The 25180-nt window shown below is 50.8% G+C and overlaps 2 protein-coding genes and 1 long non-coding RNA gene across 5 annotated transcripts; 2 read left to right on the top strand and 1 right to left on the bottom strand.

Annotated features, from left to right (window-relative positions):
- The first annotated feature begins 11947 nt into the window (after positions 1-11947).
- On the top strand, positions 11948-18541 carry LOC148653926 (cytokine receptor common subunit gamma-like). Of its 2 annotated transcripts, none has more exons than XM_088597017.1 (7): positions 11948-12047; positions 12414-12583; positions 13811-13901; positions 14684-14859; positions 15592-15731; positions 17387-17549; positions 18304-18541. In XM_088597017.1, the coding sequence occupies exons 2-7, from the start codon at positions 12505-12507 to the stop codon at positions 18393-18395; spliced, it is 741 nt and encodes a 246-aa protein (XP_088453143.1). In that variant the 5' UTR covers positions 11948-12047; positions 12414-12504; the 3' UTR covers positions 18396-18541. The 2 variants fall into 2 exon arrangements, with proteins under 2 accessions (XP_088453143.1, XP_088453142.1); XM_088597016.1 differs by having other exon boundaries at positions 11950-12047; positions 18301-18541.
- Positions 18542-18549: 8 nt separating this feature from the next.
- c10hxorf65 (chromosome 10 CXorf65 homolog) lies at positions 18550-23887 on the bottom strand. 2 transcript variants are annotated; one of them, XM_088597018.1, is made up of 6 exons: positions 23775-23887; positions 23271-23357; positions 20884-21006; positions 20433-20501; positions 20039-20151; positions 18550-18841 (listed from the first exon to the last, which is right to left on the bottom strand). In XM_088597018.1, the coding sequence occupies exons 1-6, from the start codon at positions 23797-23799 to the stop codon at positions 18740-18742; spliced, it is 519 nt and encodes a 172-aa protein (XP_088453144.1). In that variant the 5' UTR covers positions 23800-23887; the 3' UTR covers positions 18550-18739. The 2 variants fall into 2 exon arrangements, with proteins under 2 accessions (XP_088453144.1, XP_088453145.1); XM_088597019.1 differs by lacking the exon at positions 20433-20501.
- On the top strand, positions 20146-21457 carry LOC148653925 (uncharacterized). The gene is made up of 2 exons (XR_015924881.1): positions 20146-20644; positions 20996-21457. It is a non-coding gene; the product is annotated as an uncharacterized LOC148653925 (long non-coding RNA).
- Positions 23888-25180: the final 1293 nt, after the last annotated feature.

The raw sequence follows: 25180 nt of genomic DNA, 5'->3' as shown, positions 1-25180 counted from the left end.
GAAACGATGAGGTTTAAGCTCCTGGTTATAACGGGCTTCTATAGTACATGCACATCAACCTCAGCCGGCAACTTGGGCTTTACCGTTTAGAAAAGGGACTTCTTTAGCTTCCTCATTTTACTGAATTCATTTTTGTAACACCCCACCCGATGAAAATCCCCTACATGACCCACTGTCCTTGACAGCCCCTCCAACATTCTGCTCTTGACCTTTAAGGAATTTCCAGAATCTCTCTGTTCTCCTCCAACATTCTTGATTCAGGTTCCAGTGAATCAAGAACCAAAACACGATTTTTCATCTGTTAAATCTTACACATTTTTGCCATGTGCCTTCCCTCTAGACCTACATCTATATTGTGTGAGTGTGAGCACATTCCTGGAAAAGACCATTTCTACCAACCGTTTTGAAAGATCTGTGGCTTTGACTAGGAACTGAAAGCAGAATCACAAAATCTGAAATAGCTCATACACAATGGGCTAAGCATGAATATGAACACATTTAGGAAATTTCCTGTCCCTGTCTGGCCCTCCACAGCCAGTGGGGAATGCACCTGGAACTGAACTGAACAGAGACAGAGAAATCATTGCATCTTATTCCACTCCACTGCTGTCCTGCAGCAGGCCGCTCTGAGCTATACTGTGGCAAGCGCCGCAGGTGGCCTGAATTTAAAATGGGATTTTCGGGCACTTCTGGAAAATGAGGGGGTCAGTCTCCCAGAAGCAAGAGCTGGCCTGTGAAAGTGTTCCTCTCGTGTTCGCCTCCAACACCGGCAAGCGAGGAACATTCCCACGTCTGACACAGGATACTTCGCACAAGAAGCACCCGGTTTCAGGTGGTTGGAAATGCTGGCGTCCCAGACTAAGTTAGGGCAAGTTAGGGGCCTCTCAGTGAGGGAGCGAGGTTGAGATCGGTGGAGGGTACAGTTGTGTAGTAGAACCCCCCCGCCCAGTGGGCCTGGGGAAGAGCTTACCGGGCTGAACCAGGACCTGTGCATGAGGCCCAGTCGCTGAAGGAGCTTGCTCTGAATGCAGGCCGGGCTCTGAGAGCCACAGGCCGCCAGTCTGAGTCTGAGCAGCCAGCTGTGCCTGTGACTCTCTCGTGAGCCACCAGCTTTTTTCACCAGTTCATTTTGTTTTGTTGACGCTGCTTGTGCTGACTCACACTTAAGTTTTAAGCTGTGCTGCTCTTTCACTTTGCTGTTGCTGCTCTGTGTTTGTCTTCTGGCTTTTCCTTAACGTCTTTGTATCGGAGCACACGTGCAAATAGGCACCTGATTGCACTTGTGCGCAACGCAAATAAATTGAACGGGACTGAGCTGCGGATCGGATCGGATCGATTGGTGTGGTGTGGCGTGGCCCGGGAGCCGGCCTGCTCTTCCTCGCTCTCTCTCCCTGGGCGCCCAGAAGATGGTTTCCAAGCTCTGTGGGCACATAACAGGAAAAAAAAAGTCCTTGCCGGTTCTAAATAAAAAAGGAGAAGAAGAAGAAGGTTAATGACCCCTCCACGGTCAATTCCTCCTCATCGTGAGTCAGCTGGGACTGTAAGTGTGCCTGGCTCTGACAGTAACTGAGAGTGATGCAAGAAAGTGGCTAATACAGAAAACCAAAGAGCTGTGAGGTTGTAGTCTTAAGCAGAAACGAAGAGCTCTTGAGTTAGAAACAGTAGCCAGCGTTGTGCTTAACATGGTTTGTAAAGCACGTCCTGTCCAGGGTGAACCCTGCCTCGCGCCCTGTGCTTGGTGGGATAGGCTCCACTGTTCTGTGTGGCCCTGTTCTGGACAAAGTGGTTTAGAAAATGGGTGGGTGGTTTTAAAGTCCTAACACAATGCGCCCCTTTTTTAAACTACTTCACCTCTTATGTGCTTCAGATCACTGGGATTAGTGTGTTATTCTCTATTCGCTGCTCTTTGTACACTCTTCTGCCCCGTGTCTCTCCTGCAACGATCGAATGGGTGGGTGAAACCACCTTTTCAAACTCTGCCGCCCTGCGTGGGGGCACAGAGGTGTCAGCTGGACTGCATCGCAAGAGTGTGGCTGACTGGGCTCTGCTGTCCAGCTTTCGGACAGTCTGGCGTAGAGAAAGGTTCGGCTTGGCCACAGCACAGGCTGCCCGCATGCTGGCGCAAGCGCTGTGACAGTACCTTACTGGCGTCTTTGACTTCGCCCCCTCCAGCGAACGCAGGCTGCAGGGGGTTTCAGTCTGCAGCGTTTTGCTTTCACAGCAGAAGCCACAAGATGTCCGCAAGACTCTCGCAGATGCTGCCCGTTACCCTTTTGCAACGCTCAGGAGTTCGAAGGGGATTTTTCTAAACTGAGTGTAACAGTCGATCATCACTTTGGGGAATGGAAAGTGAGTGCACAGGGCAAAACTGAGAAATAATAACCTCCGATTTTTGCTATGTCATTCTCGAAGTACAGTAAAACCTCCTTAACCACTCACTTAACCAGCTGCTTTCCTTTCTAAAATACACAAGAGCAGTGACAGCTGTCTGGGGAGGAACTGAGCTGCACACCCCCCTTGCTGAGCCTTTTCTCTTTAATAAGAATAATAATCCCTTACACTTATATGGCGCATTTCTGGACACTCCACTCAAAGTGCTCTACAGGTAATGGGGATCCCCTCCACCCCCACCAGTGTGCAGCCCCACCTGGATGATGCCACAGCAGCCAAGGTGCGCCAGAGCCCTCCCCACACACCAGCTCTCAGTGGGGAGGAGAGCAGAGTGATGAAGCCAGTTCACAGATAGGAATTATTAGGAGGCCATGACTGGTAAAGGCCAGTGGGAAATTTAGCCAGGACACTGGGGTAACACCCCTACCCTTTTTAAGAAACGCCTTGGGATTTTGAATGACCACAGAGAGTCAGGACCTCATTTTCACGTCTCATTTAGTGTCCCTGTCACTATACTGTGGCATTAAGACCCACACAGACCACAGAGCCACTACCTCCTACTGGCCCCACTAACACCAACCTTAGTTTTTCCCAGGAGTCTCCCATCCAGGTATTGACAGGCTCACACCTGCAGAGCTTCAGTGGGTTGTCAGTTATGAATTGTAGGGTGACATGGCTGCTGGCTCTTCAGTAACTGTTACAGACATCCAGCAGGCCCTGCCTGCGGCCCTGCTGCCCTGACCAGAGCCAGGAGCTGGAGTATGATGCCAGCTGACACTCGCAGCATTTGGGCTGGCTAGGCTCCAAGGAAAGCAGCTGGTTTTGGAGAGGGTGGCGAAAAGCTGCCGGAAGCAACACTGAGAAGCTATGAACACCAGCCATCCTGGGCACAGGCTGGAGGGAGGATGCAGACTAATATTTTTGGCAGCTTGCTGTCAAACTAAGGCCGACCGCCTTAAATACTGCGTGACGACGTGGTCGAGTGTTTTTGCGGTGTCCTCATCTCCGCGAAGGTGGGCCGTTGTAGCGACAAGGAGCAAGAATAATTTCCTGCAGCGAAAGAAAAAAAAAAGAGCAGAAAAAATAGAGGTCTGCATCTGAGGTTTGGTGGCGGTGGCATCTGCAGAGCACAGACAGATTAAAAATAGGAGCAAGGTTCAGGCTGCACAACAGACGCACTGCTTACAGGTGGAGATGAGGGAATATAAATACACAAAAGAACTTTGAAAAGGAGGAGGCAGGGCAGCAGAAGAGCAGTTTTAGGTATGAAAATGTTAGTCACTAAACTGTGGTTTAAGCCATTTTAGATTTAACAAGCTGCACAGTGTTCTGCAAGTTATACCGATGAAACACAAAACATTCATACAGTATGTAACTATAGAAGTACATTTTTTTTCTCCAAATCTTACTAAATAAAAGTAATACGTTAAAGAAGCTAAGAAGAAATCTTGCGCTTCTGATTGGCTTTGATTGTATTTAAGCACCTTCAGGACTTGAATGAGAAAAAATATAACCTGAATCGGGTTAAAGCATTGAGAAGCAGGAGTGTTTATTTCTCTCACTGTTTTGCACACATATTTTCAAAGTGGTTCCTGGAACTTAAATGTAAGTTTTTCTTGCATCTGCCTTCTTCTGCACTAGCCCTCTCCCTCTGCTGATTACGAAGGCACTTCTGTTGAAATGCAGTCTCCCGACCCAGGCTGTCCTGTCATCTTTATTGTTCACCTGCGCAGGTAGGACGACAAGGAACTGTAAGGAAAAGAGCTCTGACGTGTTTCTCCAGGTTCGATTGCCACACACAACTCGAAAGGATGTCCCCCCGAGAGCCGTAAAGAGTTGAAAGACTGGATTTCAGAAATTAATGTTGCAAGGCAGGGCAGTACAGGAGAGTGCAGTGTTCCAGATTTGCACAGAGCTCAAAAAATACGTATGGCTTTAAGGAGTCATATGGATTATTTGCTGTGAAAATTAGATTAGCATCATCTTGATCCTGTACCCAGCCACCATACAGAATCTAAACTCAGAGCAATGATGTCAGGGGCCCTGTGTTAGGACTTGGTTAATCAGGGGGCTCTGGGTGCTGCCGAAACGACAAAGAAACAAAGAAAAAAAGCATTCCCCCTCGGCCCACTTAATTCTAATAATATCTGTTTATCATTTTCTCATTTTCTCACTGCTGTGTTTAGCTTGGTAACACGCAGGTATTCATACCTACCAATTGCAGCAGCCAGAGATGACATCATCCTTCACCGTAAGGGATCGTCTGAAAACTCAAGTGTTTGTGACACAGCAGACAAATAAGAAGGAAAAATAAATAAAACACTATCTGCACAGAGCAGCCCTGTGGCTGTTGGAAAGACATTATTTACCATTTCTGTCCTTGACTCAGCTTCAGTCAAGGGTGGTAATGGTAAATAACTAGATTACTGCGATTTCCAAGGCAGTCATGCTACATTGTGAGACTAAATTCTGAGGTTAAAGGAAACAGCAAGCATCCCCTTACACCTCTATTTTTTGGGATATGGATTTTTTTAACATTCGGTTTTTCATGTTTCTCTTCTCTCACATTTTATTCTTGCATTTTACCCTGTGGTGGTCTCTAGTTAGTCTTAAGTCAGATCAAAACCCTGACACGGGCAGGCTATAATTTACATGTGTTTTTGCAAAGAGCCTGTCTTTATACAGTTGTACCTGCAGGAGTAACAAAGACCTAAAAAAAAATTAGTGTTGGCCATTCTTCCTTCAGCGCCCGACAGTTCAGTGAGTGGCATTGAGAGCTCATCTGAAAGAGCCTGGTTTTGGCAAAGCGAGCTGCACTTTCGCTTGTGTAAGGAGAGAGGCCTGTAGAGGACCGGGCCTGTGATGTTGGTCCCCCTTGTCAAGACGGAATTTCAGATTCTCGCATTTTCCCGTGATATGACCCTAACATCTGTAGAATAACGGTGCAGGAAACATGTCTGTAGGTCACAGGGCAGTGGTTCTGAACAAGCCCCCTGGGAGTGTGAGATGTCCTTTCTGCTTGTGTGACCTCTCCAGAATTTTTTAGAAGGCAATTTGCAGAGTGATTTTTTTTTAATCAGGGGTGCGAGAACGTGTTTTGAGGACCAGAGGGTTTAAGTGCTGGCTGCAGTAACGGTGAAGAACCACTGGAGGAATGCCCAACCTGATTTGGGAGGCACAGGTAGATGCCAGTTGGATGAAAACCGGGATCATAACAGAGAGCCCAGTTACATGAGCTGTAGCAGGGTCAGCCTGCCCCACTCCAGGCCGTTCTGGACTGTACCCTCCATGCAGGCTGTTCTCCTCCAAATACGCCAGTTATCACACCTGATCAGCTCTGGGCTCCAGCCAAGAACGACCCCTCTCCATAAGCTCTTCTGGGATGATGGGAGACTGCTGTACGCCCTCAAAAACAAAATGGCGTTGCCCGAACTACACTGGCTTCTCTTCCGCAGCACTGCAGGATATTCGGGGCAAACCGCGCATCCTCAAAGACAGCTAGGGCTTTGCTTTTACCTAAGACTTGGCTGAGAAAGCGCTAAAGGTTATTATAAGGGTGCCACAGATTCGCACAGCTGCAGCACCAACAGGCTTTCAGCTTTCAGAGACACCCCAAAAAAGGCAGGGAGGGGATATTGCAGAATCAAGCTCGCTTTGGTTTTGTGATCGTCAGCCCGAGTGTTTTTTGTATTGCGGATTCGATGTGTAGCCGTCACGAGGTCAGGACCTCCGGAATGACAGGTACCAGTTTATTTTCTTCTCTGCTGCCAGCGTGTTCGTCTGGATTAAAGCTCTCTGCGATTTGAGGGAAAGGAAATGAAAGGAACGTCATCGCACTCAGCAGCTGGACTGGAAACTGGGTGGAGGGCTGCAGCGTGGAGGATTGTAAAGAATGCCAATTCTGGGCCCCCCTAGATCAGTTTAGCTGCTGGAGAAGAATTCTGGTTCCCCAGCATCTGTGAAATTCTAGTCCAGGAAATAAATACATGAAAAAATAATCAGTGGGAAGAATCAGTTAGATGGTATCTACCTAGATCTGCCAGGTACAGTTCACTTCTCACTTGGCACAGGGCTTTGACATTCTGGAAGACAACCAATTCAGATTCAGTCTGGGCCTCAGCCCTGGTCGTAGTGCTTCACTGACAAAGACCCGAGCTGTCGAAATGCAAGACCTCCATGAAATGAGTTACATAATCGGGTTGGTAGAACTGCTCCTTGGCCTTCTTCCCCATTCCTTAATCCTAAATGGGACTGTTGACGTTGCTCTAGGCCAGGCAACCTTCTCTTCTTAGTTTAAGCTTCCTAAAATTTTAAAGGGCTCTCTTCCAAGCTAAAGAGGGGCTCTCAGGATTGAAGGGAACTTGTGCTAGCGATCAGACTTTGTACTAAGCTCCAGGATTTGCTTTTTGCTGATGGGATGCTTCTCTTTTTTTTTTTTTTGCTGTAAAGGCACTATTATTCACTGGCAGCCCACTGGAGCTCAGCAGGTGTGAGTCTGGTCAGGACCTGGGTGGGAGACTCCTGGGAAAAACTAAGGCTGCTGCTGGAAGAGGTGTTAGTGGGGCCAGCAGGGGGCGCTCACCCTGCAGTCTGTGTGGGTCCTAATGCCCCAGTATAGTGACGGGGACACTATACTGTTAAAAGGCGCCGTCCTTTGGATGAGATGTAAAACCAAGGTCCTGACTCTCTGTGGTCATTAAAAATCCCCGGGCGTTTCTTGAAAAGAGTAGGGGTGTAACCTCGGCGTCCTGGCCAAATTTCCTCCTGGACTTTACCCATCATGTCCTCCTAATAATCCCCATCTCTGAACTGACTTCATCACTCTGCTCTCCTCCCCACTGAGAGCAGGTGTGTGGGGAGCGGCCTGGTGCACTCTGGCTGCTGGCGCATCATGCAGGTGGAGCTACTCACTGGTGTTGGCGGTGGGATTTGCCCAGTACCAGTAAAGCGCTTTGACGGGAGTCTCCAAAAATGAGCGATATAAATGTTAGGAATTATTATTATATGGAGTTTCAAGGTACACCCCTGTTCTCACTCAGGTGCTTGGGTCCCCTCCTGCCTCCTGAAGTTAATGTTCTAAATGAGAGCATTTTGTCCTGTTTCAGTTCCGACGCAGGGAGTACCCACAGACAGAACTACAACAGCCCGTAAAGAAATATTGAAATGGGCAAAAAAAATAAAAAAAAACAGAGAAATCGGCAAGATGCAAATTCACAAGCAAATAACTGACAGAAAACTCTCTGTGGAAAGAATTATTTGGTCTGAGCCCAGGATTATGAGAGTCCACTGTCTGTTGTTTCTCGTTCCAAATGAGCTCTGGGTTTCTTTATCGAACCCTTTATTGAGCATTGATTAGGATTAGCGTTAGAGGAGATCAGACGTCTTCTTTTCCTACAGAGCAGCAGGTGGTATAGGCATGCCCCACAATCTCTCAGCAGCTGCAAGGCTGAAAACTGTTAAAAACGCTTAATTAGTAAATCGGGCGCAGACGCAGAGGGAGCAAAACACAAAACGCTGCAGCCCGCGGGGGGGGGAGGTCAGGAGGACCTGGATGGGGAAAGAGGGCGAAACAGCGGCTGCATTGTGTGTCTTACAGAAGGCTACGGGCAGTCGGCCCGCATTCCCCATCGGATTTCAGCTCAGGCTGCCGGCCTCCCACTCCTCTCTCACGGTGAGGCCAGAGGCCGAGCGGGCGAGCGCATCTGGCCGGAAGTCGTCATCGAGCCCGAGGACGGAACGGGCGGCACGCGCCGGGGGGGCAGGCTCCCGCTGAAGGTGTGAACTCCGCGCGCGCGAGAGCTCCCGGCACGGGGCGTGAGCTCGAGCTCCTATATTTCCCAATAGACGCTTTTGGAAGCAAACCGCTCGTTCACAAGACGTCGGTACACGTGTGTAAGCAAATGAATCGATCTCCCTGCTGTATAGAAAATATAAACATTAAAACGCAGTGCAACTGCCTTTTAGTTAGGATATTCAGGCCAAGTTAATTTAATTATATATTCCGGTCTGGTTGAGATTAGAGAGGCAAGGCGAATAAACACCTAACGCCTAAACATGTTTAGGTTCCTGAGATTTCATGAACCGTGCTTCTCTTGGTGACAGTTTTTCAAGGCGCTGCCACTTCCCCAGTAAAGCCGTGATACTGGTTTACGCCGTGTGCCGTTCGCTCGACTCCCAGTAGTAACACTTCGATAAACGTTCGCGTCCCGGGTCCGCACTGTCGTCTCCTTGTGTACGAGTAGGGTGACTGTAGCACTTCAACTGCACAAGCACCTTCTCGGCTGCTTCTCCCGCCTGACGTAACGAAAACGGGAAGAAAAATAAACGCAACTTGGAATAATTCCTCGAGAGCGGAAACAGCCTCGAGGCTGCCCTCTGTCGCGCGGGGCCACAAGGGGTCGGCTCGGGAGCCCCGGTGTCACGTCTGCCGGCCCCTTGCTGAAGCAGCGGCAGGAGAAGACCGGCACTTTACTGCCCACTGCAGGCTTCTCCTGCAGAAGTACAAAAAACACACAAAACAGAAGCGTCTCCTAAAACCACATGAAATCACAACATCAGTATGCGATATATAAATAAATGGAGAAATAGTGCGGAAGAACTACATTTACGCACATTCGTTGAGTGGTTTTATTGCACAGGGGGCATGAGACTTCTTATTCATGTTTTTCTTTGAATGTGGGACGCTAAACCGCCTTCCTGATGGGAGTAGTATGCACTGAGAACGAAGCGCAGTGGATGGGGTCCGCTGATGCTCCTCGCCTTCCCGAGAGCTGGAAAAAGGATGTCTAACACCGCCAGAAACTAAAAGTGTTGACAGGCCTTTGTATTCCGCTCTGAAATGAGCATTTTAAGTGATAGAGTTTAAGAAAGGAACCACAGAAGTTTAACTATTATTACTTTTTTCGAGTCATTGACGTTTGTTTTCAGTTGGCAGCCAGTGTACGGGCAGACGCTGCTCTCCCGACAGTGAGCGTGTTCCGGTACTCTACCTCCCCCTTGTGGTGAACGTGGAGATCGCGCTTTGTTTCTAAAAGTGCCGCGGAGAAAATGCCCTTTTAAAAGAATGCTGTACCGATGTTTATAATAATAATAATAATAATAATAATAATAATAATAATAATAATAATAATAAAAACTTTATTTTATATAGCGCCTTTAAAGGTGGCTTCTCAAAGCGCTTTACAGGATGACAATAACAATAAATAAGAAGACTACAACAATAAATAAGAATTCAAAAGATAAGACACAATTACAATTACAACAATACAACAATAACAATAGAGGAGACCGTGGAAGGTGGTACTAAGAAGAGCAGAGGGGTGAAGAATGGAACCAGTTAAGTAAAGGCTTTTCTGAAGAAGAGGGTTTTGAGTCTGGATTTGAAGGAGTTTAGAGAAGGTGACTCTCTGATATCCTTGGGCAAAGAGTTCCACAGCTTGGGGGCATAGCAGGAGAAGGCCCTGTCGCCCATACAATGTAGACAGGCTTGGGGGACAGTAAGGAGAGCAGAATTTGAAGAGCGGAGGTTGCGAGGTGGGGAGTAGGGCGATAATAGTTCAGACAGGTACTGAGGTGCCAAGCCATGTAGAGCCTTATAGGTGAGCATGAGGATTTAAGGAAGTCTACGCGAAATTTGACCGGAAGCCAGTGCAAGGACTCCAGGATAGGAGTAATGTGAACACTTGCACTAGACCTGGTCAGGATTCTGGCTGCTGAATTTTGGACTTCCTGCAGTTTGTTCAGAGTAGATTTAGATACCCCAGCGAGTAGAGCATTGCAGTAGTCAATTTGAGAGAATACAAATATGTTGATCAGCTTTTCAGCCACAGTTAATGATAGCATAGGGCGTAGTCTTGCGATATTTCTAAGGTGAAAAAAAGATGTTTTGACAGTATGCTGTACATGTGGATCGAATGTTAAGCCAGAATCAAATATAACCCCAAGGTTTTTCAATTTTGATTGAAGCTCAAGTACAGAGCCATCTACAACATCACTTTATTAACCCTTTACAATTTCTTGCATTAGGAATGATCTTTTCACATATCCCAGCTTGCTCTCCATGAGACACACAGACAGGGAGAGATGCTTGGGGTCAGAGTGCAGGGTCAGCCATTGTACTGGAGCAGCTGGGGTTAAGGGCCTTGCCCAGGGGCCCAACAGAGTAGTATTTCTCTGCCGACTGCGGGATTTGAACCGGTAACCTTCCAGCCACGGGCGCAGATCCTTAGCCACCGCCCAATTACATACAAAATAATGAATATTGTGTCCGTATATATGTACTTATATTAAAAAGATAGGTTTACACCGAGTGAATGCACACATTTTCCAATACAAAATTCTTTAGCGTAAACTAATTTTGTTTTTAAACTTATTCTCCCATTGCGTTTCAGATAATTCAGTGTCAGAGCTTTTGTAATTCCTTACTCACCTTAGACGAATACATATATATATATTCAAAGGCTACTGAGGAAAAAAAGTGAACGTCGAGCTGGTTTCACTTTCATGTGACGCATACTGTACACCTGCAGGTCAACCCACGCGAGCCCGGTGGTTAGCGCGAGCCGGCCTGGTGCACAGGAACAGCTCTCCTCATTCTGGCAGGTATCGGTTTCTGTTCAATGCCGGGAAACTTCTGTAAACTTATCATGATAAAAAAAAAAGCAAATGCACTCGGAGCATCTGCTTTGTCAAGTTTCACATCTCGTTCAGGCGCATCCCAAGCCTCGTGTTATGAAGCTGTTCTCGACCGAAGGAAAACCGCAGCTCCGAGCCCAGGCGGTAGAAAAAGCTCAGCCCGAATGAATTCTGAGACGAATTTAGACAGAAACCGTTGTGTTTATTACTTCAGCGAGATACAGCAAACCACTGCAAATGTCACGTAGTTATGTATGATGTGACAACTGATTCAGTGACACCCTTTTCGTGGTTTTGCTTCTGGAATCTGAAACTCTGGTTCCAAGCTGATGCAGTCATTTCTAGAGAAAACTGTGTTCTTTGTGTTTTTCGGGACATTGCGTGCGTGACATCAAACATTGTGCGCATCGTGTTTTAGCAAGGGGAATGAACTTTGTTTTCCAGTCCGGGTCTGGGACCTTACTGGGACCTTCTAGAGCCACAGTGTGGCCCGTCCCGACGAAGAGGACCTGCTCTCTCCCGGGAAGTCTTCTTGCTTCACAAGGGAAGGAAGCGCCAGAGAGCTGGAGGGCTATTTGTCCAGTTCAGCAGCAGCACAGACCTGTGAGATCCTGTCCCCATCACCAGTGAGGTGTCCGTCAGGTCCAATACTCCTCTACCGGCCTCTCACTCAGCCCCAGCAGAGCAAAACTGCATTCTGACCAGTTTGAAAACCATTTTGAACAATGGGGTTTGGATTAAATATTAGATAGCACAGTGCGGAACAGTTGTGCAGTAGATAGGACTGTTGCTTCTTGGCTCCTTCTCACTTCTGATCGTTGCGTCCTGGTAAGAGGTTATACTTCTGTACACCAGTAGGTTTCTGAACGGAACTATTTCATGTTCTCACAGCTCCGTCCAATGCTCCAGTCCAGAGTCGAAGAGGGGGGGGCGGAGTCTATCCCAGCAAGCACCGGGCATGAGGCACCCTGAGGATGAGATCGCTAGACGGAACCGTTCTGCCAGGTTTCTTATCTTCCAAGGTAGAGGCACTGTTGACCTTTCCCGTCTCTAATAAGCTGTCAAGGGCAGAGGCCGTTTTCAGCATGGGAGGATGGTGGCGAACCTTCCCAGAATTCCTCTGGGATGGCGGGAGGCCATCAGTTCTTGTCTTGACAACCCCCCCCCCCACCACTACTGCAAAACAGTACTCGGCTGTGCTGCCTGAGTAAAGGTCTGTGGCCACTCGACTTCCTCAAACCGCATGGCAGCCCCTGAGGCGGGGAAGCTGGGATGGACCACAGAACAGGGGCAGAGCCTGTCACCTTCAGCAAGTTCCCCTTTACAAAGGTTGAAGCTAAATAGGGAACTCGGGGGCTAAATGACTGCACTTTCGTGTGACTTCCCAGATGACCGCTGACGTCAGCAGTTCCAGGGAATGGATGTAAGAGGGCCGGGGGGCCACCGCTGTCACAGTTGCTGGTGGGGCAGGAGGCCGAGATGGAGAGGATCGTGGCTCTCGCGGGCCTGCTGTTCGCAGTGGGGTGCTGGAACCCGGGAGGCGCCGCTGACGAAATCAGTAAGTGGGGTTTGATTGGGGGTGTCTCTGTCTGTGACCTTGAACTTCGGATGGGGGGGGGGTTGGGGGAGTCAAAGGCAGAGAGAAGCAGAATGGGATGGGCAACATGCTGCAAAATGATGGACTGTCCAAGGGTCAGTATGGAAGTAGTACCTTTCCTTTCAGTGCTCGTCAAACAGACTGTATATGTAATAAGAATGTGCCCTGAATTATGAGGGCCATCGGCACATGGGGGTGACTGCTAAATATCTTTCTCCTGCAAGATTCTTCAAGCAGAAAAAGAACTAGAAAAAAAACAGAAAACTAGAAGAGTATTCAGGTGTGCTGCTCTCACTGGCGTGAGAACTGGAGGTGTCTGATTCTGCTCTAAACCGGGCTGTGTTTATGGAGCACTTTTCACCTCGCTGAGTTTGGTGCTCTTTGAACGCAAACGCCTGACAGCAATAAAAGAAACTGCAATAAAACACACGATAACCCAGCTAACAATGAATGCATTCAGAGCAAAGACGATTCAAAATCGAGGTATAAAGGGTTGATTTTGCACTGGAGTATTGGGCGACCCCTGCTGGCCAGGTGTGGTATATCAGTTAAACTGTAAAGTCTTCAGCCCGCTGAAGAAACCTTTCCTCTTTGAATGAAAGGTAAATCATTCAGCAACAGATTAGTGCAGGTGTCCAGTAGTGGGGTCATTCCAACCCAGGTCTAGAGGGAGTGAAAATCCAGAATCGCAGGGGGCTACACGGACAAGCGCACATACCAGGCAGGGGATGCAAAGAGCAGCACATGTAGTGCAACAAGGAAGGGGGGGCAGCAGAGCCCCCAGTGCAGCTGTATGGAAAGGGCAACTGAAAAGAAGGTGATGCCTCAAGGAGGTTTAAAAGAGGAGGTTCGGTGCAGCTGAAAGAGGAGAGGTGCTGTCATACAGGGTGGCCAGCAGGAGGCGCTGCGTTGCGGTGCGAGTCCTTGTTGTGGGGTTTGATGTGCTCCAGTTCTAGAAGACGCAATGTGCGCCTTTGGGGGTGTCACGGCAAGAGGGGCAGGGGGAATTGTGTGTGTGACGGAGGTGAGCATCTTCCCCACAGAGAGGTTGCGCAGTCAGGATCACAGGGCTGGGCCCTAGAGACCCTCTCTGACAGAGACCCCCAGCAGCAGGGGGTACGGGGTTTCCCCTGCTGTCTGTGGGCCGAGAGACCGGCGGGTCCCCGCTGATGTCGAGTTTCCGCGCAGGTGTGGCCTGTCTCATCCCCAACGAGGAGCACATCAGCTGTACCTGGAGCAAGAAGGGAACCCCACGCTTCAACTACACCTTCCACAGCAGGTGCGTGCTCAACATGTGCCCCGTTCGGCTCAGGGCTGCCTTGAAATCAGGTGGCATGAAATTGAACAGCCTGAAATTGGTATCCAGCAGCCATAACACCCTGTAACTCACAGCAGGTAGCCCACTGACGCTCAGCTGGTGTGAGCCTGGTCAGTCCCTGGATGAGAGACCTCCTAGGAAAACTAAGGTTGCTGCTGGAAGAGGTGTTAGTGGGTCCAGTAGGGGGGTGCTCACCCTGTGGTCTGTGTGGTTCCTAATGCTCCAGACAGTGAGAGGGAGCCTTTCTTAAAAAAAAGGTGCCGTCTTTCGGATGAGGAGTAAAACTGAGGTCCTGACTCTCTGTGGTCGAGGGTGTTTCTCAAGAACAGTAGGGCTGTTACCCTGGCATCCTGGCCAAATTTTCCATTGGCCTTTAGCAATCATGACCTGTTAATAATCCCCATCTATGAATTTGCTTCATCACTCCGTTCTCCTCCCCACTAATAGCTGGTGAGTGGGGAGCGTGCTGGAGCATCATCCAGGTGGGGCTGCACATTGGTGGGGGCAGTGGGAGCCCCCATTACCTGGCGTGTCCAGAAAAGTGCTCAATAAGTGTATGGAATTATTTATGAGTATTAAAATACGGGCTGTGTCAGCCAGTTCTATCAACAGTCGCATTCCTATCTTCAGCATGATGAGCCCCATCATCGCCAGGCTTTCTGCAGCAATTCCTGAACACACGCAGTACTGGAGCGCGTCGGCCACGTTTCCCTCCTCCCATGATGCACTCTTCCCGTGACCAGGCTCCGGAGGCTCCAGAACTACACGGAGTGCCCGCTGTACCTGCAGAAGGGGGGCTACAACGTGGGCTGCCAGCTGCCGTACACAAGCAACCTGAAGTTCTACACACTGTATGCAAGGCTGGCAGCAGGCAACAGCAGCGCCGCCTGGGAGACGGGCATCGAGCTGAATGGGCTAGGTGAGAGACCGGGCGTGGCCGCCCCCCCCCCGCGCGGGCTCGGGCGCGTGAAGTGAAGACACGCACACCCACAGGTTACCGAGGTGCTGGCCAGTAAAAGGGGCCACACACTCTCTCTGCTCCGGGTGAATTCATTCATCAACACCTGCCAGCGTGTCGGCATGCACAATCAGCCCTCGTCGGGCAGTGTCCAGACAAATTCCTGCTGGGCAGAGGGAGTGAGTTCAGTCGAAACCACAGGAGCGATGGAAGAGGTTAGTAAAAAGTTTGCATTCAGAGGAAATGCAGCTAATCAAGCTTGTGTAACCTATCAGACGCATTCTAGAGGGTTTACTGTCAGCCGAGGCAGCAGTGTTCCAGCCCTTGACTTTGCAAAGGCTGTCCGTGATTTGTTCTAAGTCACGTACCAAAAACGCATGTCCCGAGACCCCCAGAGGTTTGTTTTCTGGGGGGTTTTCTGATCTGTGATCCCCATGGTTTGCTGTTGCTGTACTGTTTACTGCTCTAGTATTCTGCACAGCGCTCCGTGGCGAACTGTGGGGAAGGCAGCTGTAGCCGATAGAAGACTCGTGATCAGTCCCAAGCAGCTGCCCATCCTCTGCGAGCCCTCTATCAGAAAAGAGCAGGGAGGCTCAGAGCGCCTGCGGGCGTGTATGCTGAGTTACCAGCCTGCCCGTGCTGAGGAGGGGAGACACACTGGTTCCCTTGTTCTCTTGTGTCTCTGGCGGCCAGTGGTGCTGAGCCCTCCCCACAACGTGACCCTGAAGGTCAGCAGCAGCTCCGGCCCCTGGCTGTACTGGAACGTCAGCTCTAAGGTCCACTGCGTGGAGAGTCAGGTCAGGTACAGGAACGGCGATGATGCCAAATGGCAGGTGAGCGGACAGGTAATAAGCATGTTGTCACAGTAGCGAGCACAGTTCTCGTGCATAGAAGCCGATGGCCAGGAACGAAACTATGCCGTGTACCTGTACTCTACAACAGACAAGCTCCACTGCAGAACCGAATACACAAGAGCACATGCACAGACAGGGCAGCACAAAGCAGTGAGAGTTCAGGGCAGCAGACTGGACAGAGAGAGCTACAGAACAGAACACAAGAGCACATGCACAGACAGGGCAGCACAAAGCGAACAGGGTGTGCACAGGGCAGCAGACTGGACAGAGACAGCTACAGAACAGAACACAAGAGCACATGCACAGACAGGGCAGCACAAAGCGAACAGGGTGTGCACAGGGCAGCAGACTGGACAGAGACAGCTACAGAACAGAACACAAGAGCACATGCACAGACAGGGCAGCACAAAGCGAACAGGGTGTGCACAGGGCAGCAGACTGGACAGAGACAGCTACAGAACAGAACACAAGAGCACATGCACAGACAGGGCAGCACAAAGCGAACAGGGTGTGCACAGGGCAGCAGACTGGACAGAGACAGCTACAGAACAGAACACAAGAGCACATGCACAGACAGGGCAGCACAAAGCGAACAGGGTGTGCTCAGGGCAGCAGACTGGACAGAGAGCTACAGAAGAGAACACAAGAGCACATGCACAGACAGGGCAGCACAAAGCGAACAGGGTGTGCACAGGGCAGCAGACTGGACAGAGACAGCTACAGAACAGAACACAAGAGCACATGCACAGACAGGGCAGCACAAAGCGAACAGGGTGTGCTCAGGGCAGCAGACTGGACAGAGACAGCTACAGAACAGAACACAAGAGCACATGCACAGACAGGGCAGCACAAAGCGAACAGGGTGTGCACAGGGCAGCAGACTGGACAGAGACAGCTACAGAACAGAACACAAGAGCACATGCACAGACAGGGCAGCACAAAGCGAACAGGGTGTGCACAGGGCAGCAGACTGGACAGAGACAGCTACAGAACAGAACACAAGAGCACATGCACAGACAGGGCAGCACAAAGCGAACAGGGTGTGCACAGGGCAGCAGACTGGACAGAGACAGCTACAGAACAGAACACAAGAGCACATGCACAGACAGGGCAGCACAAAGCGAACAGGGTGTGCTCAGGGCAGCAGACTGGACAGAGAGCTACAGAAGAGAACACAAGAGCACATGCACAGACAGGGCAGCACAAAGCGAACAGGGTGTGCACAGGGCAGCAGACTGGACAGAGACAGCTACAGAACAGAACACAAGAGCACATGCACAGACAGGGCAGCACAAAGCGAACAGGGTGTGCTCAGGGCAGCAGACTGGACAGAGACAGCTACAGAACAGAACACAAGAGCACATGCACAGACAGGGCAGCACACAGCAGTGAGAGCTCAGGGCAGCAGACTGGACAGTGACAGGCCAGGTCAGGAGCGTAACACAGGCCAGACACAGAAATGACCACTACACAAGTGAAAGAATAGTGTAAACGCTATACATCCATGTTCCCTTTCAGTCTCCTGTCCACATTTCCCATAATCCTTCCCTAGGTGCTGCTGCACTTTTATTCCCACAATCCTGTGCAGCTCTTGCACAGTCCCTCGTACAGACCTTCTCCCTTTCTTCTATCAGGTCTCCAAAACTATCCGCGCCCCCTTCGAGTACAAGGCCCCCCTGCTCAGCACCGAGCTCCGGGCCGCGTTCCAGGTGAGAGCCAGGATCAGCATGTTCTGTGGGAAATCCAAGCACTGGAGCAAGTGGAGCCCCACTTTGAGCTGGGAGAGCACCCGCCCAGGTAGGACCGTCTCCCTGTAGCCCAACAGGCAGGTCTGCGCGTGGGCAGTGGCATGGCGGTCACAGCTCTCGAGTCCTGGGTTCGAGTCCAGCCTGGGCTACTTTCTATGTGGAGTTTGCATGTCCCCCCCCCCCCCACACACACAAATCTGTGTGCATTTTTACTGGGTGCTCTGGTTTACCCCCACCTTCCCAGAAAATGGTTTAAGTCCAGCAGGGGTGATAAACAGCATACCGACTGAGTCTCAGTCACACCACACAGATAAGACACAACACAAATGCATCCACCCATCCAGCCATTTTCTAACCAGTTCATCCAGTGCAGGGTCGAGAGGGAGCCGGGCGCCTATCCCAGCAAGCAATGGGCACGAGGCAGGGTACAGCCTGGACAGGACGCTCACACAAACACTCCCACCCTCAAACCAGGGCCAGTTTTCCCAGAAGCCATTTGATTGACCAGTATGTCTTTGGACTGTGAAAGGAAACCTACAGTAAGAGAACATGAGGAGAGCATACGAACTCCCCACAGACAGCACCCCAGGTCCAGAACACAGGCCCCCCGGCGCTGTGAGGCAGCAATGCTTGCCACTGCGCCACTGTGCCGCTCACCACCAAATCCACTTCAGGCTTCACCTCTTGTGTTTCTGATGTTGCTTTTTCTTCGCAGTTGTTGAACTGTGCCTCCGTGCAGTACAGTCCCTGCCCCCGGCTGGCGAGCAGAGCGCTAACCTGCACCCCTTCTGTTTCCCCAGCAGCGCCCAGGGCATGTGCGGCCTTCACATCCGCCCTGTCCCCCCTGATTCTGATTGGCTGGCTGGCGCCGGTGGGAGGCTTTCTGATTGGCTGAGTGCAGTCCAGGCTCGGGCTGGGGGGACGGCTGACCCGTAATCTATTTCCTGATCTCCAACACGTCTGACTTCAACCCCACTGACTGCTCTCGTGCCCTGTTTTCACAGCCTAGTGAAGCAGCAGAAATAAAACATTCGGCAGTCACCAACGGCTCATTCTGTTCCCCAACGGGTCATGTTGTGTTACCAGAGCAGCTTCGGAGAAGCACGTTGGGCGGAAACAAAAACTGAAAGTGAAGCACGTGATAATAAAACAGCGTCTCGCTGGGGGGACGGGGGGGAGCAGGTGAACACTCGTTTCCTCCCGAGGACAGAAGAGGGGTCCTGGGTGCAGGTCGGCTCCTCACGCCCTCACGCCCCTCTTCCCTCCAGCCCTGCGGGGGGCATCGTCCTCCGGCGTGTCGCCGGCCAGGTGCCCAGCTCGCACCCCTGCCTTGCCCCTGCCCTGGGTGGGAGACAGAGCGGGGTTACACCCCTGGTGGGGCCGAGACGCGTCGTGGCGACCTGCAATCTCCCGCTGGCTGCGGGTTCGTGATCGCTGGCTTGCCAACCAGCCTCCACATAGGAACAGGTGAAGGTTTATTACTCCTTCTCCACACGCCTGAAGAAGCTCCACAGCTGAAACGTTGTCTCTCTTTTCCCTTCCTTTCAGCCTGAAACAATAAACCTTCACCTGTTCCTTTGCAGCCTACGCATGCTGACACAGCTCCCTACTATTAGAACTTCACCTCCTGGGAAAGCTCAGGCTGCTGCTGGAAAAGGTGAGTGGACCAGTAGGGGGCGCTCACTCTATGGTCTGTGTGGGTCCTGATGCCCCAGTGTAGTGACGGGGACACTGTACTGTTAAAAAAGGCGGCGTCCTTCGGATGAGACGTAAAACCGAGGTCCTGACTCTCTGTGGTCATTAAAAATCCAGGGAGTTTCTTGAAAAGAGTAGGGGTGTCACCCCGGTGTCCTGGCCACATTTCCCCCTTGTCTTTACCCAACATGGCCTCCTAATAATCCCCCTCTGTGGACTGGCTTCATCACTCTGCTCTCCTCCCCACTGAGAGCCGGTGTGTGGGGAGAGTATTGGTGCATCATCCAGGTGGGGCTGCACACTGGTGGTGGTGGAGGGGATCCCCATTACCTGTGAAGCGCTTTGAGTGGATTTGTCCAGAAAAGCGCTGTATAAGTGTAAGCAATTATTATTTATTCCTATATGCACCCGTGCTGTGCAAACTGCGGAGACAGAATCGCACAGCCTCATGCTGCCAGAGCTACGCGATTCCTTTTGAGATGTTCGTCGGTGCGCGTTGGGCTGCAAAGGAAGAGGCTGAAGTTCATCCCCCCACGCTGAAGGCCAGAGAGGAGAAACGCCTGAAGGAGACCCCCCACCCCACCCCACCCCAAAACGCTCGTCGAGTTTCTCGTCTCCATTACTCAGCCCGGGATGCACCTTCACGTGTCCCGTTGTTCTTCTCAAACTGGCATGAGACATAACAACAAACCAGCCTCTTGCGATCATCTTCTCCGCGACCTTTCCTCCTCGCCCCCACACGTTGCCCCGAGACGCAGCGGGGGTGCACGCTGAGGCTCTACCCGGGAGGCTTCAGTTCAGTTCAAGGTGTTAGACGGACAGCCGGACCCGCAGCGGTCTTACCGCCGGGGCGGGGGGGGCTCCCTGTGCCGGACTCTCCGGCCTCCGGTCCTCTTGGGAGCGCAGCTGCCGGAGCCGCGCCTTCTCCAGGCTGTCCCTCTGGGTCTGCAGGGCCTCTGAAAGCGCACGGAGAGTCCGGTGAGCAGGTGGGTGTCGCCCGGGGACACGCACGCTAGAGGGCGGTGCGACACCAGTTTCGGCGGAGAGCCGCGTCCGCCTGCGCGTAACACGCGATCTGTCTGATCCACAGACAAGGCATCCCAAGGATCGGCATTTCTGCTTCCCCCTTCATTCTCTCTTTCGGGAGTCATGCTATTACCGGGCGATCCGGGGAAATCGCCTTCCCTTATTTTTTATTTTTGTTAAAGCAGGAATTAGTACCCAACCGGCCAGTTACCCAAGAGGGGCGGCTCGGGGCTGGCGAGCAGGGGGCTGATGGAACCGTACGACCCGTCTCTGCTGTTTCCTGAAGGAAAAGAAAAAGAAAAAAACAAACAAGAAAACGAGTGAAAACGAAGCGCCACGATCATCAGGCACAGAGCCCAACACAAGAAGGAGAGACGGACAGGAGCAGAAATTTAGCACAGTGCAAAGCCACAGATATCTGAGGTTCAGACTCCTATTCCGTTAGAATAATTCGGGGGTATCAGGAGGAACGCAATCCGGGCCTGTACAGACAGGCACACCCCGACACCCCAACACCCACCCCAATCCGGGCCTGCACAGACAGGCGCACCCCGACACCCCAACACCCACCCCAATCCGGGCCTGCACAGACAGGCACACCCCGACACCCCAACACCCACCCCAATCCACACCCCGACACCCCAACGCCCCGGCGTGCTTACGGTGCACGGCGCAGACCGCGAGCGTGGCGCGCGGGGCCAGCAGCCGGCTCGCGCTCTCCTGCGGCTGGCGGCACAGGAACAGCAGCTTCAGGCTTCCTCTGTCGTCACACAGGTCGATGAGCGCTGCGGCACACGGACACACAGGCACAGCGCGGTCAGGCGAGGGGCGCGACACCTGCTCAAGACCGAACAGGGGCTCTGCAGGGGAGACAGCCGGTACTCCCGGGAGCCGGGGTCGGAGACTCTGTCGAGGAGCCCTTGCCTGCGTTTGATCACCCGGAGCAGGTTAGGGAACCTCCCTGTGCTTTGTACTTCGTGGGAGGAATTAAGACCAAATCCGTTGAATTTGACTCTGCAGCAAAAGCAACCTGTTCTGTCATCCCCATCTATGAACTGGCTTCATCACTCTGCTCTCCTCCCCACTGAGAGCTGGTGTCACATCATCCAGGTGGGGCTGCACACTGGTGGTGGTGGTGGAGGAGGAGAGTCCCCATTACTTCTAAAGCACTTTGAGTGGAGTGTCCAGAAAAGCGCTATATAAATGTAAGGGATTATTTTTCTCATTATTAGTTAACACTCTGTTCTGTCTTTTTATTTCCCTTCTGGTACACCTGTCTGCTACCTGACTAACTGCTGTTCTACTGAGTACATGAGGAGGATATTTCATTTAATATTTCACAGTCATTCAGATGGGGTATGTCCCTCTCCGGCCGAGGTGCTCTTTCTCACAGGTCTGCCTGTGGACATCACAAATCGACTAGACCCAGACGGTGAAAAACGCGCACCTAGCGTAAGGGGTTAACTGACAAAGAAAAATGCATCAAAAGAGATGTGTTTTTCAGGGACTCCGCACCCTGTAGAGCACAGGCAGTAGCCCTTACAAAAACATCAATATTTACTAGGTCTTTAATAAACATTGTGCTGGGTTGTGCGAACACTGCTGGACCTGGGTGGGCTGTGAAGTGGCGTCTCTCTCTCTCTCCCAGTGCAGAAGGTGTAAGCAGACACCTGACAGTAACACCACCTTTGCTCTGTAAAATATTTAAAGGGCCCATCAGCAGTCTAGACTCTGTGTGTCTCGGGCTGACAGTGCCTCACTCACACGTCTCAGATCAGTGGCGGAGAGTCACAGTCGCTCAGATCAATAGATTACTAGTGGAGGTGAAGTCTAGGCTAGTCCAGGTCTCTTCTGTTGTGGTAAATCTTGTCCTACACATTCCTGTAGGTACAGTTTGTGCTGGTGAGATCCACACTCCCCTGTCTAGGACTAAAGTGATGTTGTTTTTACAGAACAGCCCTCAACGTCTGATAGCAGATCCAGCTCGCTCTCCTCCTCGGAGGGCCACACTTGTGTCTGGATATCTTTCCATTTAAGACAGTAGTGCCTTAATTGAGGCAGTGTTAGCATTGCTGCCTCACAGTCCTGGGTTCAATTCCAATCCTGGGGCACTTTCTGTGTGGAGTTTGTATGTTCTCCCTGTGTTCAGGTGGGTTTCCTCTGTTGCTGTGGTCTCCTCCCACAGACCAAGGATGTACTGGTACAGTAGGTTAATAAGCGTCTGGGAAAACTGGCCCAGGTGTGAGTGTGTGTGTGTGTGTGTGATGGAGTGGCGTCCCAGGGACTGCAGGAAGCTCGTGCTCCAGGACCGGAATTGCCCGCCACTGGCCCATTTTATACCACTCTGTGGTGAAAGTAATCACTGGCGCCCCCTACAGCACGCGCTCATCATTGCGATCATTAGTCATGATTGGGCGGCTCTCCCGCCTTACTAGAGAACTGCGTCACTAGTTCAAACGAGTTTACAGATCTTTTACTGGGAAAACACCTTCCTGCTATTTACTAAACTCTTATCTCACTGAACCTCCCAAAAGCCCTGGGTACCAGTCATTTTCAGTTTGATACAGACATCTGTAGAGTGATGTCTGAAGCAGTCGGATCCGAAGGTGTTTTTTGGTTGTGTGATTAAATCTTTTCTGCCTCAGTTTTGCACTTGTTAGCACTGCTGTGTCATGCTTGAAAAAGAGCTTTTTCGGGATGACCTTTACATTTATGCCTGGTCTGAACAGAAGGTGAAGTTTCATAAAGTAGAGCCTACTCTGAAAGGGATTAACATCGCAACAAATGGTACCAGTTCTGATACTCATTTACTGCATTTTTAATGTCTCCACAGAGCACATTTTTATATTAACTACAATATATATATCCAAGACATCTGAATTTCTGAAAAACTACACCGTTTTGCCTGTGCACAAGACATTGCAAACTTTGTAGTACGACAGGATGAGGTTTATTCATACTTTAGTTTTTAAAAACACTTGGCTACCGAATAGGCAGGTGTAACAGTTAAGCTGAAGGGGATAATTGGCAATAGGCTTGGCTGTCCTACCTGTCTGAGGTAGTCCCAGCCTGTTCCTCACATACTGCAGCAGCAAGACCAGGGGGCAGTTTGTGTTGGCCAGGAACTGCTCATTGTCTGGACAGAAGAACATTGCATGTGCACAGAAGCAGGTTAATAGGGGAATGTCTTTGCAGACAAGACAACTAAAGGGAAGCTAATACAGGCAAAAAGAGCACACAGCTCATGCTTCTAGTTGTAGACCATGCAGAGACCACGCAGACACCCAAGCCACAACAGTTTATATCCCCGTGTTCCTCATTTAGACTATGTCGTTTACACCTACTGGGAGCTGGATATTGAAAGATCGGGTTATAGGGCAGAGATGCCCAGTTTTATGAGACTGGAGAGCACTTGAACCAGGGCATGTTCTGGCAATAGGCTATGAAACAATGAGGATAAAAAGGCATCATGGAACTGGGCACGTCTAAGAACGAGAGAGAGAAAATGTGAGCAAAAGACACAGAGATGGAGTGCAAGATGCTTGTTTCTTACCTCCGTGTTTTATGCAGACGAACATCTCACACAACAGAGCTGGGAACTTGATTCCTCGGAACAGACAGCACAGTCAGTACTAGGTTAGAGGATGTGGCTGCAATGGTGTGGTTTAATGTGTCACAGTGGCTACCTTGTGATGTCACAGTCCCCTTGTGGTACATATTTATGACGTCATAGAGAGTTGGGAACGACCCCGCCGCACAGGCTGAAAATGACACAGCAATGTATTGTCCGGTAATTTGACATCAGCTGTTAAAGCTTGGTGCTTATTCTGGAAAATCTTCACAAATAATGAGCAAAAAGTTGCCCCATTATTGTGAATGGGGACTTTATTAAGACTTGCAAATGACACAGATTGTAGTTGTCATGAAATTTGCAGTTTACCTCCTGCACATTGCTTTACATTTCTGATGATTACAGTGTTTCAGACACTTAAGTGCCACCTTGAGACTTCTTCCATTTTACAAGTGAGCTGTGTTGCTTCAGTCCCAGAGATACTTACTCTGAAGTATGGTTGCAATGTGCTTTCTGCACAAGGCTTCAACAACAGTGACAAAACAGCTGTTATAGAGTCATGCCTGAAAAAAATGAGCACCATAAAAGGAAGTAGAATACCCCCTATTTTCAGTGTCTTGAGTGGCCGTGTGTTTGGGCCAGTAATGGTGCTCACTCAGAGTGTGTGACGCTGATGTTGCCAGTTCAAAGGTCAGGCATCTGGGTCACGCCCCTCTGCTCCAGCATGGTGCACCCCAGTGAGGGTCGCCCCTCTGCTCCAGCAGGGATGGGGGACCCCAGTGAGGGTCACCCCTGAATCTCTGGCAAGACAAGACTCAAAGACAGCTTTAGCAGTTCCGGGGGGGGGGCTGATCATGAAAAAAATCATTTTTTCTTTAAGGAAAGACAGCAGCTCCACGCCCAGGCTGTACAGTACATACCTGCTGCGTGTCTGCTTAGTGCTTGACTGCCTGATCCACAAGAGCGAAAGCCGCCTGCTTTCAGCTCCGTTCTGTGCTTCGGACTCTGCCGCAGAGGCATCACCTTCGTCTGGTTTTCCGCGCCGCGCGGGCCTGCAGGCAGCACTCACAGGCTAGAGCGTCGGCACACACACTGTCCCGCCACGCTTCCTCTTCCTGTGGGGCTCTGCCGGCAGCTTCCTGCCGCTCGGAGCGCGAGTGAGAAGGGAGTCTGGGTCAGAGCCCTCTGCGCCCACTTCACCCGCAGGTGTCTTTTCTGCTTACTGGCTTGAAATCACCCCGGGTCCAACCACAGCCCACCACATCAGCAAGCAAAAAAAAGAAAACCCCGAGTGTGATCATACACAGATGGAGTGCTGCAGGGAATTTCCTGTCCCTGGGCATCCCAAGACCTCCCAGAGCACCTTGGTGCTCATGGACAGGGATGAA

Source organism: Lepisosteus platostomus, chromosome 10 (genome assembly GCF_059453375.1).
Source record: "Lepisosteus platostomus isolate fLepPlt1 chromosome 10, fLepPlt1.hap1, whole genome shotgun sequence".
NCBI classification, from domain to species: Eukaryota; Metazoa; Chordata; class Actinopteri; order Semionotiformes; family Lepisosteidae; genus Lepisosteus; species Lepisosteus platostomus.
Note: the sequence above shows the minus strand (reverse complement) of the source record. Positions and strands in the feature narration are given on the sequence as shown.